The sequence below is a fragment of the Callithrix jacchus genome, chromosome 4 (genome assembly GCF_049354715.1).
Source record: "Callithrix jacchus isolate 240 chromosome 4, calJac240_pri, whole genome shotgun sequence".
Taxonomy (NCBI): Eukaryota; Metazoa; Chordata; class Mammalia; order Primates; family Cebidae; genus Callithrix; species Callithrix jacchus.
Window position 1 is genome coordinate 74,007,518 of NC_133505.1, and position 17,275 is coordinate 74,024,792.

General features: G+C 34.8%; 1 protein-coding gene across 7 annotated transcripts in view; it reads left to right on the forward strand.

The window, feature by feature from the left end:
• Nucleotides 1–17,275, forward strand: part of ADGRB3 (adhesion G protein-coupled receptor B3) — a 771,381-nt gene that overhangs the window by 345,172 nt on the left and 408,934 nt on the right. For all 7 annotated transcript variants that reach the window (XM_078369486.1, XM_002746712.7, XM_008994633.5 and 4 more), the window contains one exon: nucleotides 10,891–11,085. In XM_078369486.1, coding sequence (XP_078225612.1) covers nucleotides 10,891–11,085 — 195 coding nt within the window. The remainder of the gene's footprint in view (nucleotides 1–10,890; nucleotides 11,086–17,275) is intronic.

Below are 17,275 nucleotides of genomic sequence, written 5' to 3' on the forward strand. Positions count from 1 at the left end.
CATTTTTGTAATTTATATGCATTTTTCTAGTTGTAATGACAAAATTATTGGTCTTATGTAAGTGAGACATTATCCCAAACCAGTAAATTTAACTTGTATTATAAAAGAGAAAATAATCTTAAGGCACATATGATTGTGTTCCCTTGAAAATTTTAAGGAAGCCTATCATGTGTATATATATATACGTCTATTAGAGATACTTCATATATATATATATATATATATATATACACGTATATATATATATATATACACATATATACGTATATATATATATATGAAGTATCTCTAATAGACGTACTATTTTTTCCATTTGTAACCTCATAATGTATTACTATCAATAAAAGCCAAGGACATTTTTAAGCTTCTCCAAAAGCATGCAGTTAGTGTGACTTGGAGGATAAATGTTAGAGTCAGTTTTAGACATTGAAACTTGTTGAAGTGAAACTTATTTATAGGATAATTTAGTAGAATGTAATTGTATAGAGAAGTATATTCAGACTAATGCCAAAGGAGAAGAGAAACTTTTATACAAATGAAAGTATACTCTGTTATTCAGTCATTTTCTAACCATTCATCTACCCACTAATTCATTATACAAGTGATCATTGACCTTTATGTGCCAAGTAGAGTTCAAGGACCTGGAGAAGTAACTTGAATGTAATACACTATGAATTCAATATAAATAGACAGGAGATGATATAAAAATAATTATAGTTTTTTTATGTTAAAAGAAATTAACAAGGTTCCAACATACAGAATAATATTTGGGAACAACTTCAGATTAAAAAATAACAGTGAAGTCTCTAAGAAGAAAAAACATGTAAAACAGTGACCTGAAAGATAAGATGGATGTCAAGAAATGGACATGTAAAGGGTGGAGAGAACTACTATGTCAGGAAATGACAGCACATTTCACGTAGTGAAAATAACATATGGAAATACCTTGAGGTCTTAAAGAAAGTGAAAAGCTCTATTGGCCAGAGGGAGTAAGAAAGAAGAGAGTGTCATGCTATGAGACTGGAGAGCTGAGTAGGAAAAAAAGAAAAAAATGTGCTGTGCCTTAAGGGCTTTGCTAGGAGTTTGGATTTAATACTAAGTGCAATAGGAATGCATTGAGAAGAGGAATGGGATGATTAAATCGAATTAAAGAGGGTCATATGAAGTTTCTGTGGAGGATAGACCATAGGGTGGCAGGACTGGAAGCTGTGTAGCCTGCTGCTGTAATCCAGACAAGAGAAGATGGTATCCTTTATTAAGGTTGGTAATCACATTTGGCTGGTTGTAATGTCATTTTTATGAGGCAGAGAAGGCAAGACCATGAGGAATAATTAGGGACAGATGAGGTTGGGGGTTGTCAAAGGTTGTTTCTATTAAATCTGGAGAATATAATTGAATATGGGAGTTGGAAGCTCAGATTCTAATTTCTGGACAGGAAATAATTTTGAAAGTCATCAATACAAAGAACAGGAGATTAGGAAGTGGAAAAAAAGGTTGTGTATTCATCCCTTTCTAAATTTTGATAATGAATGAGAGCAGAAGAATAGGGTAGTGGTTAGGATGATATGCAAGGCTAAAAAAAGGGTTTTGTATCATTTTGTTTTGTTTTAAGTGCGAAATATTATAACATTTTTATATGTTAAAAGAAATCATCCTGTAAAAATTTAGAAGAGAAACATGAAAATTCAAGAAAATCCAAGAAGGCAAAAGAAATGTTATTCATAGCAAAAGTCAAAAAATTGGCTTTCATAGAAAAAAAGATGCTTTCTCCATTATAACCAGAGGAAAGCAGATGGGAAAGATGAATACAGTGAAAAGAGCTTAGTGGGTTTTGTGTGGGAGAAATTATGGGGTTTTCATCTGATGGATTCTTTTTTCTCCATTTAGGATGAGGCAGGATCATTAGCTAAGAGTGAGGATTTAGGAGGAAATGTGTGTCTTTTCAAGAGAGATGAAAAGGTATAAAACAGTAATTTCCAGAAAGTTGAAAATAAGTCTATTAGAGAAATATAATAGGATTAGCTGGCTGCATTGCATACAATCTGAAGTCTGAAATACAGAATTTAGAGTATAACTGTCAGTTTAGTTATGATTTTTCTTCAACAAAGTTGAACTACTTGGATGCAGGTGCAGGGAAGGTATTTGTTAAAGCCTTGCTATTCAGAATGTTTTCTGAGAACCAAAGGTATCGGCAGCACCTGAGAGCTTATTAGAAATGTAGCATCTCAAACTCTGCCGTACTTTATCAGAATTGGAACTTTGAAAAGTGCTCTTTGTGATTCACTACACATAAAGTTTGAGAAGCACTGTGGTAGATTTTATTCAGCATTGATGTTTTGATGAATGAATGCTTGGCATTAGAGAGAGGCCAATAAGTAAAATGACTATTAATTAGTATCATATCATCACAAGATATATCATATTAGGCGATATCTAATTTTTCTCTTCTGGGCATATGGGTGGATTGTACTTCCTCACCCCCTTGATGTTAGGTACCTGTGTGGCTAGTTCTGGTCAATTGATTGTGCATGGAGGTGACCATTGCCATGTCAGGCCTGAGAGTGTCATTCATTGCCAGTGCAAGTTCTTTTATACTCCATCATCTTAAGCCCTTGAAGGACTATGATAAACAGAGCCTTTCTGATTATGTGGATTGCATATGTAGTGTGAGAAATATTTCTTTGCGGCTTTCAGGTACTGAGATTTTGAAGTAGTTAGCATAGCATAGTCTATCCTACTCTGACTGACATATAATCCCTAGAACCGGAAAGTCAAGTAATGGAAATAGAATTGAGAAATCCTTAGAGAAACGTCGTGTTACTTGCTGTTCTGCCTCTGATAGGGGAGATTTCTAAAAGCTTGGGCACCAGTCTGTGGCCACTACACTGTTTTGAGTTCATAGAGTATGCTCTAGTTCCATCTGCTGGCTCAAAATATTTATGAGAGCATCTAGATTTGTTTGATGTTTAGAAAACAAGTCTCGCCTACATATGCCCTTTGCTCAGGATTGTAGTTTTGTCATTCTAGCCAAAAACTCTTAAAACTATTCATTGTTTATATTGGATAGGCAAATTTACTATGCTCTTATTCTTATTTTGGAAATTTCAGGTTTTATAGGAAAATATGCACAGTATATACCTGACTCAGTTTTCTCCATGACTCAGTTTATTTCTGTAATAATAATTTGCAGTTCTCAAATTCATGCCATCAATCTCTCACATCAGAGATTCCTCAGACAAGAAACTGGGATATCCAAAGCTGCTTTGGCCAAATTCTGTTCAAACCACAATTTTGAGTTCTATGTGATACATATGATTTATGCAGGGGAATTGTGGACCAAATCTGCCCTACCATATTTTCTCCAGACAATGATTTTATTTTCAGACCTGATCTTCTCACTTTAGGGCAACTCTGAGATGAACACAAACACTTCATATCAAACATAGGGAAAATTAAGAAATATTCATTTACCAGAACTAAGGGTATATCTTCTTTTTCATAAGAATAATCTCTGTATTTCCTGGAGACTTCAGGTGGATGTGTAAATAATCGAATATTATTGTTCAATGGGTGACTTTGGTCTTAGGAAATGACAGAATTATGAACTAAATTAAAAGATGTATACTTAGATTGTTGCTTTATGGAAAAAGCTTCATGTATAATTATCTTTTAATTGAAGCCACTTGGAACTGTGAAAGCCTTTAATATACCTTACAGATGGACTGTAGGAGTTGATGCTGAAGATAATATATAAATATATGATGTTTAAAATGTGTCATTTAGACAGAACAACTATGATAAACCTTTTTTTAAGAATCATACAATAGAGGCAACTGTGGCTGGCAGTGGGAGGCTTGAAATGAAAAGAATAACGTTATTTCAGAAACACACCTACTCTGAAACCATGACCTTCACTGTATTTCTCTATATAAAGAACAAGGAAGCTTTATCCAGAACTCTGAAGAGCAACTATTTTTAGACTCATTTTCCCCCCCTTTCACTGTTGATCTTCTCAACAGTAGTAAATATGAATGACACAGAAACTTTTAAGACTTGTCTTTTGGAGTAATGATGCTTAATATGTTGCAATGTGAGCAAGCATACTCACTGATATCTTACAAGGAAGAATGAAAATTATAAAAACCTTTCTGAATTATTTCCATGATTAATTATAATAATCAAAACATGCTACCCAAGGGAAATGGAGTCCTTAAGGTAACCTTAGGTTTTATTCAATTTCCACTTGAGTAAAACTACCTACAAAATCTTCTGTAGGTATTGGTAAATGGCCTTAGACATGTTTACACACTACATTACAAAATAACAACTACTCAGATAATTTTCAATACCTCAGATTCCAGTGAGTTGCTTCATGTCTTTTATTTCTTATATTTCTTCTTCATATGAAAAAGATTGAATTTCTCCTTAACACAAATGTGGTTGATAATGATTTTTAAATATTCTGAATCTATTAAACATATGAACACATGTAAATAATTTCTAATAAGAGCACTGTGTAAAACATGAGTGAGGCATATAGCAGTAGTTAAGCACACTGACTAAGGATCAGAATGCCTGGGTTCAAATCTGCATAGTCACTACTTAGGCGCTATGCAATCCTAGAAAATGCAGTTAACCTTACTAAGTCTCCACTCTGTTATCTGTAAATGTGAATCATTATGGCAACTCCAAGGATTATTTTAAAGCTCAGGTGAGGTACCCCTTGTAAAACATGTAGTCTCATGTTTGCAATATAATCAGAATGATATATTATTGTTGTTATTTTCTTTCTTTTCTTTTTTTTTTTTTGAGATGGAGTCTGGGTCTGTCACCAGGTTACAGTGCAGTGGCGAAATCCTGGCTCACTGCCACCTCCACCTCCCGGGTACAAGTGATTGTCCTGCTTCAGCTTTCCAAGTAGCTAGGATTATAGGCACCCTCCACCACACCCAGCTAATTTTTGTATTTTTAGTAGAGACAGTGTTTCACCACGTTGGCCAAGATGGTCTTGATCTCTTGACCTTGTGATCCACCTGCCTCAGCCTCCCAAAGTGTTGGAATTACACGCTTAAGCCACCGTGCCCCACATGTTATTATTTTCTAAAGGTAGCAAGCATATAACTGTAGATGTTGAACATTTCTGAATTCATTTGCCTACTTATATTAACTTGATATGTTTTACAAGGCAATTCTTTCAGGAAATGTAAAAGTTCTCCAATTATTACATATTTATTTGTTTTGAATAATCATGAATTACTGTTTTTACCTTGTCAATATTTGTGGATTATAGTTGCAGAAAGTAAAATAAAATCCTCCTGTAGTTTTAGTTCAATTCAGCAAGCCCTTTGAACAGGTACTTTTGTGTGTTACACAGTGTTCTAGAGATTATAGGGGAAACAAAGATTAATAAGAAACTACAGGCCCTTTAGGAGTTTATGGTCTAGTGGAATAGAATAACACAAGCACTATGGTAATATAAGATAGAGCAAGATTACTTCTTTGAGCTTGAAAATAGAGATCATATGATTGCAGTTATCTGAAAAGAATTCATGAAGGAGAAAAGAGAGAGAACAATTTAAGGAGAGGATTTGGGGACAGCATTTAAAGTAATAGAATAGCATGAGTCAGGGAGCAAAGAGAATCCGTGATTATTGCAGGGAGAAGTGGTGAGAAGTTTAGATGGTTGTTATTAGGGTACCTGTAGTAGTCATAATAAAACAGTGGGGTGAACCAAACTGACTATTATAGATCATAATGACTTCTGCATAAACTAGCAAGTATATGTTTTCAAATATTGACTTACAGCTTCTCTCAAAAGAGAAGCTGGGAAACCTTAGGTATTGGAAATTACCACAGGGGGATATCAAAGACAGAACTATAGGAAAAAGCTGTTGGAGTGTTAGATCATACATAAGCTCTAGCTAGAAGCTGAGATCCAAAAGCCCTCATGAGGATGCTGAGAACACCTCTCACACAAGCAGTGATGCCCTTCCAAGCCTCTAGCAATGGCCTGGCACTATCCTGCTGCTCTAGCCTCATGAAGTGGAAAAACTCTATGCACTCTCAGGCCTGCAACGTATCTAAGAAATTTATAGTTCATACAGAGTTTCTGGAAGAAGAAGAAAGAAATTGCCATTCAGAAATGGAAACTCCTAGTCTAAAACATGAACAGATGGAATTAACATGAAAATTTGCATAAATTGATTCAGGACCAATGAACTGCCTGAAGGCTCCACCCCCAGAGAAATGCACTTAAAAGCATCTCTAACAACTGTTTCACAAACCAGGCACTTGGTACTCCAAAAAGATAAATATATCCCACTGAATTAGTTTACAATATTCATAAATATGAAGCAAAACATTAGGAGGAAGAATCAGAAAATGCAATAAATCAGGAGACTTAGCAAAACAAATTTTTCAGAGAGAAATATTTTAGAACTATAATATATTGTTTAAAATCATTAATATATGAAAGAACAGAAATCACAGTTAAAGAATATGAAAAACTTTAAACAGAACTTCTATAAGTAAAAAAATATTGTCACTGAAATTAATGAATAGGATAAATAGCCAATTAGATTCAGTTGAAGAAAGAATTAACATTCTGGAAGTGAAGTATTGAAGACCTATACCATGATCCATCTCATGTCCTTAGGAAAAGGATGGAGATGAGAAACACTACATAGGTAGTATTTAGAGAAATTGGATCGTGAATTGGGGAGAAGAGGAAACAGTCACTGTATGGCCACTCTTAACCTCTATTTTTATATTAACCCATCATAACCACATGATTATTTTCTCCTTTTTATGCATAAATCAAATGATCCTAGGAGAGAGTTAAATAATTTTTTCTATGGCAGCAGAACCACAATTTAAATCTAGGTTTTATGACTACAACTGCTACTTAAACATGACATACTAGCAACATTTCCAGAAAGCATACTTTGTAGGTAATTGGAAATTTTAATTTATAACTTAAAAAGTTGTAGGGTTCAAACCAAATTTTGTACTTCTAATATTGATTTTGAAGCGAACCAGGGAGAAGACAGTAGTTGAAAGGAAGTAGAATTGAGAAGTTGGTATTTAAATAAGATACATGATATCTGGCCATTTTTTGTTTGAGCGAGAGAGAAACATTGAAGAGGGGATTGGATGGGATTCAAAATCTTAGAAATAACTACAGAATTAAACCATAGAGACAATAACAAAGGAGGAGAGGTAGAATGCAAATAAAGGACAATTTGAAATAGAGAAGAGGTAAGGCGAGCAAACCCATTTAGTCTCAACTTTATAATCCAGAAAGAAAAAAAAGGGAAAACAATCTAGCAGATAAACTTGGACATGTCATTCTAGGAAATAGGTGGGGAAAGGGTAGAAATAAGGCAAAAAAAGACAAGTCTTCCCAGTATACTTGTGTTGTGGAAAGATCAAGAACCAGGAAATTGTCTTTCAACTCAATACATTCTGGACAGAAATGTATCTTATTCAAACACTCTTTATACCTTGTATAAATGCAATGAATAATCTCATCAGTGTGTAAAAATATTACAAGGTATTTGTCCCAAGTGCAGTGTCAGGAAGGATGCTAATCAGTGCCAATTGTTAGAGCTGGTATTGTCATCTGGGCACCTGTTTGCTAAGAGCTGGACTGACAACCACTCATTCTACATAAGCCTTCTAAGCAGCTGTCAGATGGCAATGACGTTAATTTACTACTGACTTGGGCCAGATTTGATGCTGACCCAGACGAGACAGACTGGCTTTCCTATTAGTTGAGCCATCCAGTGCCTTCTGTAACTATTTTTATTGCAAACAGAAAGCATGTCTAAATGTTTTTTTTCTCAAGATTCAAGTCCATGTTGTGATGTTTTTGTTTGAGAAGAAGCACACATTGTATCTGTACAAGTTAAATATCTCACAGGCACAGGTATGGGTTGCCAAAATAACAGAAAAAGGGCCTATTTGAGGCAGTCAGACATTATTTACCGTGGCAACCATTGCTGCATTCCATTCCTAATGGAGAACAATTTAATCTTCTGCAGCTTTGAGTATCACAGCTGTGATTTTCATTGCCAGCACAAAACTGAGGACTGAATTTTATGACTTTTTTTTAGATTAGATTCCATTACCTTCATTTATCTTCAAAACTTTCCTCATACTTCATGCATATCCTGAGACATGCATATACCTAATGTTATTGAGGAAGAGCAAAAGGACAAGTGCAGCTAGAGCACCAGACCAGAAGCAGCACTACCTCTTTAAGTCAGGTAGTTTATTTATCTCGTGCTGTTTGTTAGCAGTGTTTCCTATGGACTGTGTTCATGAGTCAGTTACAATATCTTTCAAATGTGCCTAACTTAATCCTATGACCTAACAATGTATGCAGAGATGGAAGCTGGTTAATCCATTCACTCATTTAACTCATTTCTTCAGTATATTGAATAAGCTTCTAGATAATGGGAATACAATAATAAAATCTCTGCCTTCAGAAGCCTTATACTAATATTTTAATGGCATAGGCAGAAGAATGAATAAACCAAGAAATAGATGGCACAAGGTCAGGTAAGGTTGAGCACAATAAAGTCTGATGAGATGACTGAGAATGACAAGGATTCCATTTTAGGTGGCAAGTCAGGTAAGACCTTACTGAGAAGGTAACATAAAGCATATGAATGCCTGTGGAAAGACTATTCAAGCCTCCTTCTCCATCAAAAAAAAAAATCAAGTGCAAAGGCCCTGAGATACGCATGTACCTAAAGTTACTGAAGAAGAGCAAAAGGACAAGTGCAGGTAGAGCACAGCAGGTGACAGAGGAGAAGTCTGTAGGAACTAGATCACGTAGGGCACGCAGACAGTGAGAAAGCAAGAGGCTTTCCTGTATGCTCTAGCTTCTGCTCATTATCTTAGGCCTGTGTGGGTTTATTTGTTTTAAGAGAATGACTTTTAAATAATTTTTAATATGTAAATCTATTTTTTAAATCTTAGAGGAGACATGGTAAGCTGAGTCTCCTATGAACTCAATTACATAAATCGTAAGCTGCAAAATTGAAATACAAACCTAGGCACCGCTGACTCTAAAACCCAATCCATTGTATTACACCACAAAGGTGTACTTAGGGCATAACAGCTGAATTCACTGTAACAAAATTTTTCTATGCTGTTTGCTAAGACTATGAATAAGGCAGGAAGCCTACCCTCAGTTTAAAGGCAGAAAAATATTTAAGCAACTAATCACCGTTCTCTATGATAAAAGCCATGCCTGTATAAGAGATAACACAGAGAAGGCATTGATTAGCTCTGTTTAGTTATTTAGAAGAACAAGAATTAACTATGAGTGGTTTTTAAACAAGAGACCATGGAAGAGAAGAGGGTAGAATATCTGTTGTAAAAATCTGAAGTTATGAAACACATGACCTGAACAGAAAATTGCAAATAATTACCAGTAGTTTAGAAGCAGGACTGGAGTTCAGCCTGGTGGTACAGCCTGGTACAAAGTAGAAACCAGCTGGCTTCTACTTCGAGGGTTCATGTCCTTCTTATTGGCCACTGCTGGGTCTCTTTCATGATTAAATATGTAAATGCCACTCCATTACCAAGCAATTAGCATTGATACTATAGAGATAGGCAAGAGCTAGTTTACTGATGCTGTGCCAATCATTTGGGCTTTTTAGTCCATGGTTGATGGCAGCCACCAAAGAGAGATGAAAAGAAATGAAAGAAGAAAATAGGGAAAAGTAAAGTACCTAAATATGTTATGATTTTTATCATACACAGTGAAAATAAAATGTCTCTGAAGATTTTATTTTACCGAAATTGTTTTAGACATCTTTACCAATAACGAAAAGTAAAATATCTGGGGTTTCAACACTTCTTGAAATATAATGCTTAGAAAATTTAACCTTTTTGATTAGTTCAGACTGATTGCCATACTTTAAAAGATTTGTTGGTACATTTCTTGATGGGAAATTGATAATATAATTAATGTACTTTAACCTTTCTATTTCACTATTTCTCTGGTGTGTTATTAATTGTTTCATAATTTTTAGTTAATTTTTATAGTAAATTTAGCAAGGAGAAGATACAGATTAAACTTTTAGTAAACAAATAAAAGTGTAATGGATTCTTGCCATTTCTTTACCCTCCCTTACTTTACGATTCTTTCACACTGTAGGATGTTTTCCCTCCCTTGAACTGTACGACAAGAAAACATAAGAATTGGCAGCACATTTCTCTGGCCATCATACTAATTTAAGCTTTGCATTTTAATGGTTCATTCTGTTGCTGAAGCAGGGAGTTTTTAATTGTTGTTTTTGCTGATTTTTTTTTTAAATAAAGCTAAAGTAATCTAGTTTTCAATCATGTCATAGTAAACTTCCAAAGTTTAAAGATATTTTCTTAAGATTGTGCTGTTAATAATTTCTTTGCTGCTCTATAAAGATGTGTTCATTTTAAGAGGTAAGGCAAAAGTTAATAAGCTCAGCTTGTTAGTAAACATGGCTGTTTTTGAAGTGTTTATAATCTCCCATATCTGATCACACCTTACTAAACAGTGTCTCATGTTTACCACATACTAAAGTCTTTTTAATTTTTACTCCAATTAAGAACCTAAATTAATACACATTTTTCCAAATGTGTTGAATTGTGTGTTCTAACTAGAAATGGCAAGTTTGTTAAGCCTGCCAAAATGTATACACTCATTAATACTTGCATGCTGGATGTTTATCCATCTGAGTATGGGATACACACAATTTACAGTTTTCAAATCCTCCCCGGCAATGCAAGGCTATTTTAAGTTGACTTAGGAATTTTAAATAAAATTGTTTGATAAAGATATGCAGAGAAATAGTAATGAAGATTCTGATGTTTGCTGTGTTCTTTTGACCATCACAGATTAAAGAGCACCTTGCTAAGGGGCAGCGAATGCTGGCAGGTGATGGAATGTCCCAGGTGACCAAGACACTGTTGGATTTAACTCAGAGAAAAAATTTCTATGCAGGCGATCTTCTGATGTCTGTGGAGATCCTGAGAAACGTGACAGACACATTTAAAAGGGCAAGTTACATCCCTGCATCTGATGGTGTCCAGGTAAGGGAAACAAGTTCATGAAGTAAAAAGCTAGTGAACAGACCATCAATTTTTGGTCCCAAGAAGCCAGTGCAGCCATCTTGGAGGTGGCCTGGGCTGGAGGGAGAGAAGGCTCATCCATGTTGTGCTTAGTGTGAGCTCTGGTAATGACCTCAGTTCCCTTAGTCATTCTTCACCTCAGTGTCCTCGCCCATAAAATGCACATATTACACCTCAAGGAGATACTGAATGAGAACATGCGTGAAGTGCTTTGATCCCCCAGATAAAAGGCACTATAGCAAATTCAAGGTGGTATCATGGATATTTTATTCCCACATTTAATATACCATCTTGCCATAGAAGACTATTAAAAGTGCATTAAGCATAATGAAAGCACATTAACTATAACATGTAAAAAAGACATGGTTAAAAGTTTGTTTAGGATTTTGCTATTAATAGGGGGAAAAACATACTTAATTTTATTGAAACATTCCCTGAAAATATAAGGCAAATAGAGAATTGCTCTGGCTAAGAAAATAGGAAATTTAATAACTTCTCACAGCGTATTTTTCTTGTCTTCGAAGACTTTAGAGCAACGTCATTTATTTCCATAATAAAGTTTAAGTACTCACCCAATTTCCATATTGCCTTTGCCATTAAAACAAAGCTTATTGAATGGCAAACAAAGCATATTTAATGCAACTACAGTTTGCATTTCAGGTTAACTCTTTTTATGCTGTAGACTAAAAGGTACTCCTGCCAAGAATGCTGAGTTGATTTCTGCATTTTCAGCACAATGTTCTTCCTGTGTCTCTGCATAAAGTTCATTAAAATAAAAGTTTGGCAAAACTCCCAGATTAGGTATTATGTTCCTTCAGCCTACTCTAAATTTGTGATTTTATTTGTATTTCACTTGAAAAATACAGGTTTGTTTTTGTTTTGCTTTGTTTTAGTTAGCTATTGAGGGAAAGAGGCAAAGAAGGCTTTTTGGAATCATGGAATCATTCATAAGTAATACTGATACCCTGATTTGTATAGAGGTACATGTATTGCTAAAATCATATGCATATACTGCTAAAAGGAGCTGCTATGAGAATTATTCTTGCTGCATTCTGTACTATATCATCATTGTCCAGTTTTAAAATTGTAATTGTAAAAGTACATTTCCTGAAGTGGATGAAAAATTATCATTTGAGCATTGCAAAGATGCTTTTTCTCTTAGAAAAGATGAAACAGGTTTTTTCCCTATGGTTTAAATGTTAATAAAGTAACCAAGTACTTTCCCCTATAGTTCTGAAATTTTTCTATTAATATTTACATTCAATCTAGCATTTAAACACTTTGACACAAAATACAAGTTATAATTTCAAAAACCTTCTCATAAACTCTGTTCACAGTTCAATCATTAGGCAAAGTACTCCATGAAATAATCTCTAACTCTCAAAAGTGTAGGGCTTTAAAATTCTTATGTGTGGAAATTCAAGGAATTAAGATGACCAGGCTATATTTAGAACATATTTTGACTGAGCTACTTATTTGTGTGCATGAATTCAATGAACAATTCTATTAACCAGTTGCTTAGTCATGGACATTAGCTGGTTTGACTTAAAGAGAGCAATTTGGCTAATTATCTTGTTTCATTTTAGTGTAGTCAGAAATAGGTTTCTCTCTTTCCATCCTACTTCATCAAAGGAAGCATACACAAAGTCCTAAGCACACTGGTGTCCTCATCATTGTCTCACAAATGAGGCAGCTGCATTTTTCGACGTCATTAACTTTACTGGTGTCTTTTTAGGCATCTGGAGTGCCCTCCTCATCTGAAATTCCTTCCTCTTCCGCATCTGCCAGTCACAACTCTAGCTCAATTCTGATAAGTCTTTCTGAACTCCAGATGAACAACCTCTACCTCCATCTGAAGATGAGTTTTCTCTTCTCTGAAGTTTCAGCGAAATTTTAATCTCTTATATGCTACTTTCCACAATTTTATGCAGAGTTTGCAAATATTTACTGTCTTCTTTACTTGATTATAAACTCTGGCTTATAGTCTTCATCAATATCCTTTGACTGTCACATTACTTTAGTTTTTGCCATGTCCAAAGGCTCTGGACATTTCTGATTGGCTAGAAACTCAGGATTAATGTGGCATAAACTAAACTAATCTTAATTCCAAGTATTCTTGCATTTTTCCACTTTTCTTTATAGCATTAGTAGTTCCTAGGCTATAATTGAAATGCCATCTTGACTTTTCCCTTTTCTCTTGGGTCAGCCTACTTAATGCTTCTTTCATCCATTCTTCCTGCTTCTGTTATCCAAGTCAGCCTCTAATTACCTCAGCCTACATGATTTCTGTGACCTCTTCCCTTTGATCCTCTCTCACCTGTTTACCTACATCACTACCAATGTTTTATACTGTGGTACTATAATTTATCATAGAACAGCTCTGATTATATCACTGTCTACTTAAAAACCTTTGGTGGAGCTTCAAGGCTCCGGAATGACAACTTGAAGTCATTATACTGGCTCCTGGTACACTCCACATATGTAGGTCACCTACTTTTCCAGCCTCATTCATGGATTACTCTTTCTCCTCACAAACCAGAACCTTGAGGTAAATGAACAACTTCCTTATTCCTGAAAGCACTGTATATTGTCAGCTCTGGGTCTTTGCTTCCTCTGTGCTTTCAGACTGGCTTGGTCTACCTCAATCTGCTGTTCAAGTTCTCTGGTCTTGTGGGCCTGTGAATTCCAACAGCATTGTTTCTTCTGTAACTCATCATATCTTGTATTATCAGCACTAATTAGCAAATCTTTGAAAAAGAAGACATGCTTCTAATCCATCTTTGGACCCTAGTCGAGTGCCAGCCCACCTTCTACAAGTAAGAATTCGTGTAGCATCTTGTCTATAAAAGATGTTCAATAAATGTTTATTGAATTTATTATCAACAAAAGTAATAATCACATAGGCACTCTTGAACTTTTTCATCCTTTTTTCACTAAAAAATGTTGAGCAAAGGTAAAAGAAAAGTAAAATTAAAGGGAATATATTCTTTTAATGTAGTTATGTGCAAGGTATTTTATTAAAAATGGCTAATACTGAATTCTATTAAAAACTTGATTTGATATTTTGATGAAAGAGATATAGAATAGCTATTATAGGCAGAATAACTCATAGTATCAAGGTCATAGGAAAAGATTGGACATCTGGTTAAATTATTGGAATGTTTTCCAATAGACACACACAAGCACGTACAAATACATGAATGTGCATATAGTTTTTTCTATTGGAAATAGAATAAATTAAGCTGTGAAGACCTTGAAAACTTGTGAAGGCCTTTAATATGACTTATAAGACTATTAATTAAGCCAGGCACAGTGGCGCACGCCTGTAATCCCAGCACTTTGGGAGGCCGAGGCAGGCTGATCTCTTGAGTTGAGAAGTTTGAGAACAGTCTGGCCAACATAGCGAAACCATGTCACTACTAAAAACAAGCAAAAAAGTAAAATAGCAGGGCATGGTAGTGCATATTTATAATCCCAGCTACTCAGGAGTCTGAGGTGGGAGGGTCTCTTTAACCTGGGAGGCAGAGATCTCAGTGAGCCAAGATCACACCACTGCACTCCAGCCTGGGTAACAGAGCAAGACACCATCTCAAATGAATGAATGAATGAATGAATGAATGAATAAATAAATAAATATTATGACTTAGGATCATAAGAATTGGCATAATTCCTCCAAACACATGAGATCTTTTGGTTAAAAGACTCCTGTTTTTAATTATTATTATACTAAAAGGTAACTTACTTTTTTGTCTATGGAGGAAACTGGTTCATGAAAAGTTTAATTCAGCAGGGTTTCTAAATAACACGAAGACACTTTGTTCTTGTATTTGTATATAAGAGCATTTATTTTGTATACTATCTATCTCTGTTCAATAATAGTAATTCAGGATGTGAGAGATTTATGTAAGTATTTTAATTAACAAATCCATAGAATTGTATGTTTACCCTTAAAATTTTAAATTATATGTTGTTATTGTTGGCATTTCTTAAATCAAATCACAACAAATCAATTTTTTAATGTTAGTAATGTTTTCTTCTTTGATTACTTCAGTATGTAGCTTGACAAAATGAGAATACTGTATTCACCTTAAGAAATTTATAAAATTGTAAAGTTAATCTTTTCCCAGATTATTCACCTTACTGAGGGACAACATTAAAATCAGATGAGCCTGCTGGATGCCGTGGCTCATGCTTGTAATCCCAGCACTTTGGGAAGCCAAGGTGGGTGGATTGTGAGGTCAGGAGTTCGAGACCAGCCTGGCCAAGATGGTGAAACCCCATCTCTACTAAAAATATACAAATTAGCCCTGGCATGGTGGTGGATGCCTGTAATCCCAGCTACTCTGGAATCTGAGGCAGGAGAATTGCTTGAACCTGGGAGGCCAAGATTGCAGTGAGCCAAGATCCTGCCACTGCACTCTAGCCTGGGCAACAGAGCAAGACTATGTCTCAAAAAATAAAAATAAAATAAAATAAAATAAAAAGGAAAATCACATTAGCCACCTGAATTTTAAGTTGCCAGAGTTAATGTCCTATTTTACTAAGAGCAATAATTTGCTCCCATTGACAATTGAGAAAAGAAGACACAACATCTATAACCCCTACATTTTTCTTAAACCAAAAAAGTATACAGCTTTTCCTTATTCAGTCCTGATTATCCAGTGATGATAATTAGAACTTATTGAAGTATAAATATATCATTGCTACTAATGTCACAGAAAACTGCATGGTTGAATCCCAAAAGTATCACATTACTAAATCAATGCCAATTCCATTAAAATGGGCACAATTACTTCAATAAGGAACATAGACTAACTACCAGCAAAGTTATTTCTCTTCATTCATTACTGTACCCATAACTCTTTGGCAACTGTTGCATATTATGATTAAGTCCATATCAAAGCATATTTATGATACCCGTTGTTTATTTTTGATGCCAAAACTGAAATAGAACAGTAAAAATAAAAGAAACAAAGAAATAATTTATGACATTATCACTATTTTCAACTAGCCACTCACCAGATCTCTAAGAGGAGAAATAAATGCCACATATGCGAACTGTACTCTACAGAGGTGGCTGCAGAGGCTTTGCCTGGTCAACTGCTGGGTCATAAGGTGAAGCTCCTTCAAGATCCTATTCTTTCCTGAAAGTACCCACCTTTGGATACAACTATAAAATTATATTTTATACTGGTTTACAATATTAATTGTAATATGCACCTTCATCTTACGCTCTTTAAGAAAGGCTGCGGTGTGTTTACCTGCGACATAATACTAAGCTACCTTTCATTTTCATTTTCATCTTGATTTGTGAGATGTTAAAAATTGTAAAACCTCATACAATAAAAATGTTCTTACATGTTTTGAAATGAAAAGCCATAGTAACAATTTTATTTTGGAAAACTAGTAGGACATATTTCAAAAACGTTTCCCTCCAAGCATATTCTTTTCCAGACCTTCGCTGTCATAACTCCAAGACTATTAATTAAAGCTATGTGGCATAGCTTTCCCTTTTCCAATCTTACGTATGTTTCTTTAAGATCCAGCTTAAAGATCTTTTGTTGTTGTTGTTGTTGTTGTTCTTAAAAGTCTTATCACCAAATCCCAGGCAGATTAGATTTTTTTCTACTTCTATGGGCTTTTGAAATCTTGTAAACACCCGTACTATAGCCCTTTCACATACTACATCATAATTATTTTTTCTAGGCCTGCCTTCAGCAATGTATTTTAAGCTCGTTGAGAGATTATTTTGTCCCTAGGATTTAGCCTTGTACCTGAAGCATGTAGACACTCAAATATTTGTTGATACAATTAATGAATAAATAAAGGTGATATAATATCTGAGGAACTTCCATTGTTTCACAAAATAGTAGAAAACTGCTCTGAATAATTCAGAGAATAAGAAAGAAAGAAAACTTTCTCATTTACTTTTTTTTTGACCACTGGAATAATTCGTTCTGAGTCTTATTCTATCAATAGAGGATTGAGTTTGCACTGCTTATGCCAGAAACTTTAAGACTTGATAAAATTTAATCAGACATATTTAAATTCAAATTCCAACCTGTCCAACTATCTTGGTATCTTCAGGCACATTGCTTAATCTTTTTCTGCCTTATTTCTTAGTTTCTGTAAAAAAAGAAATAAAGAAGAG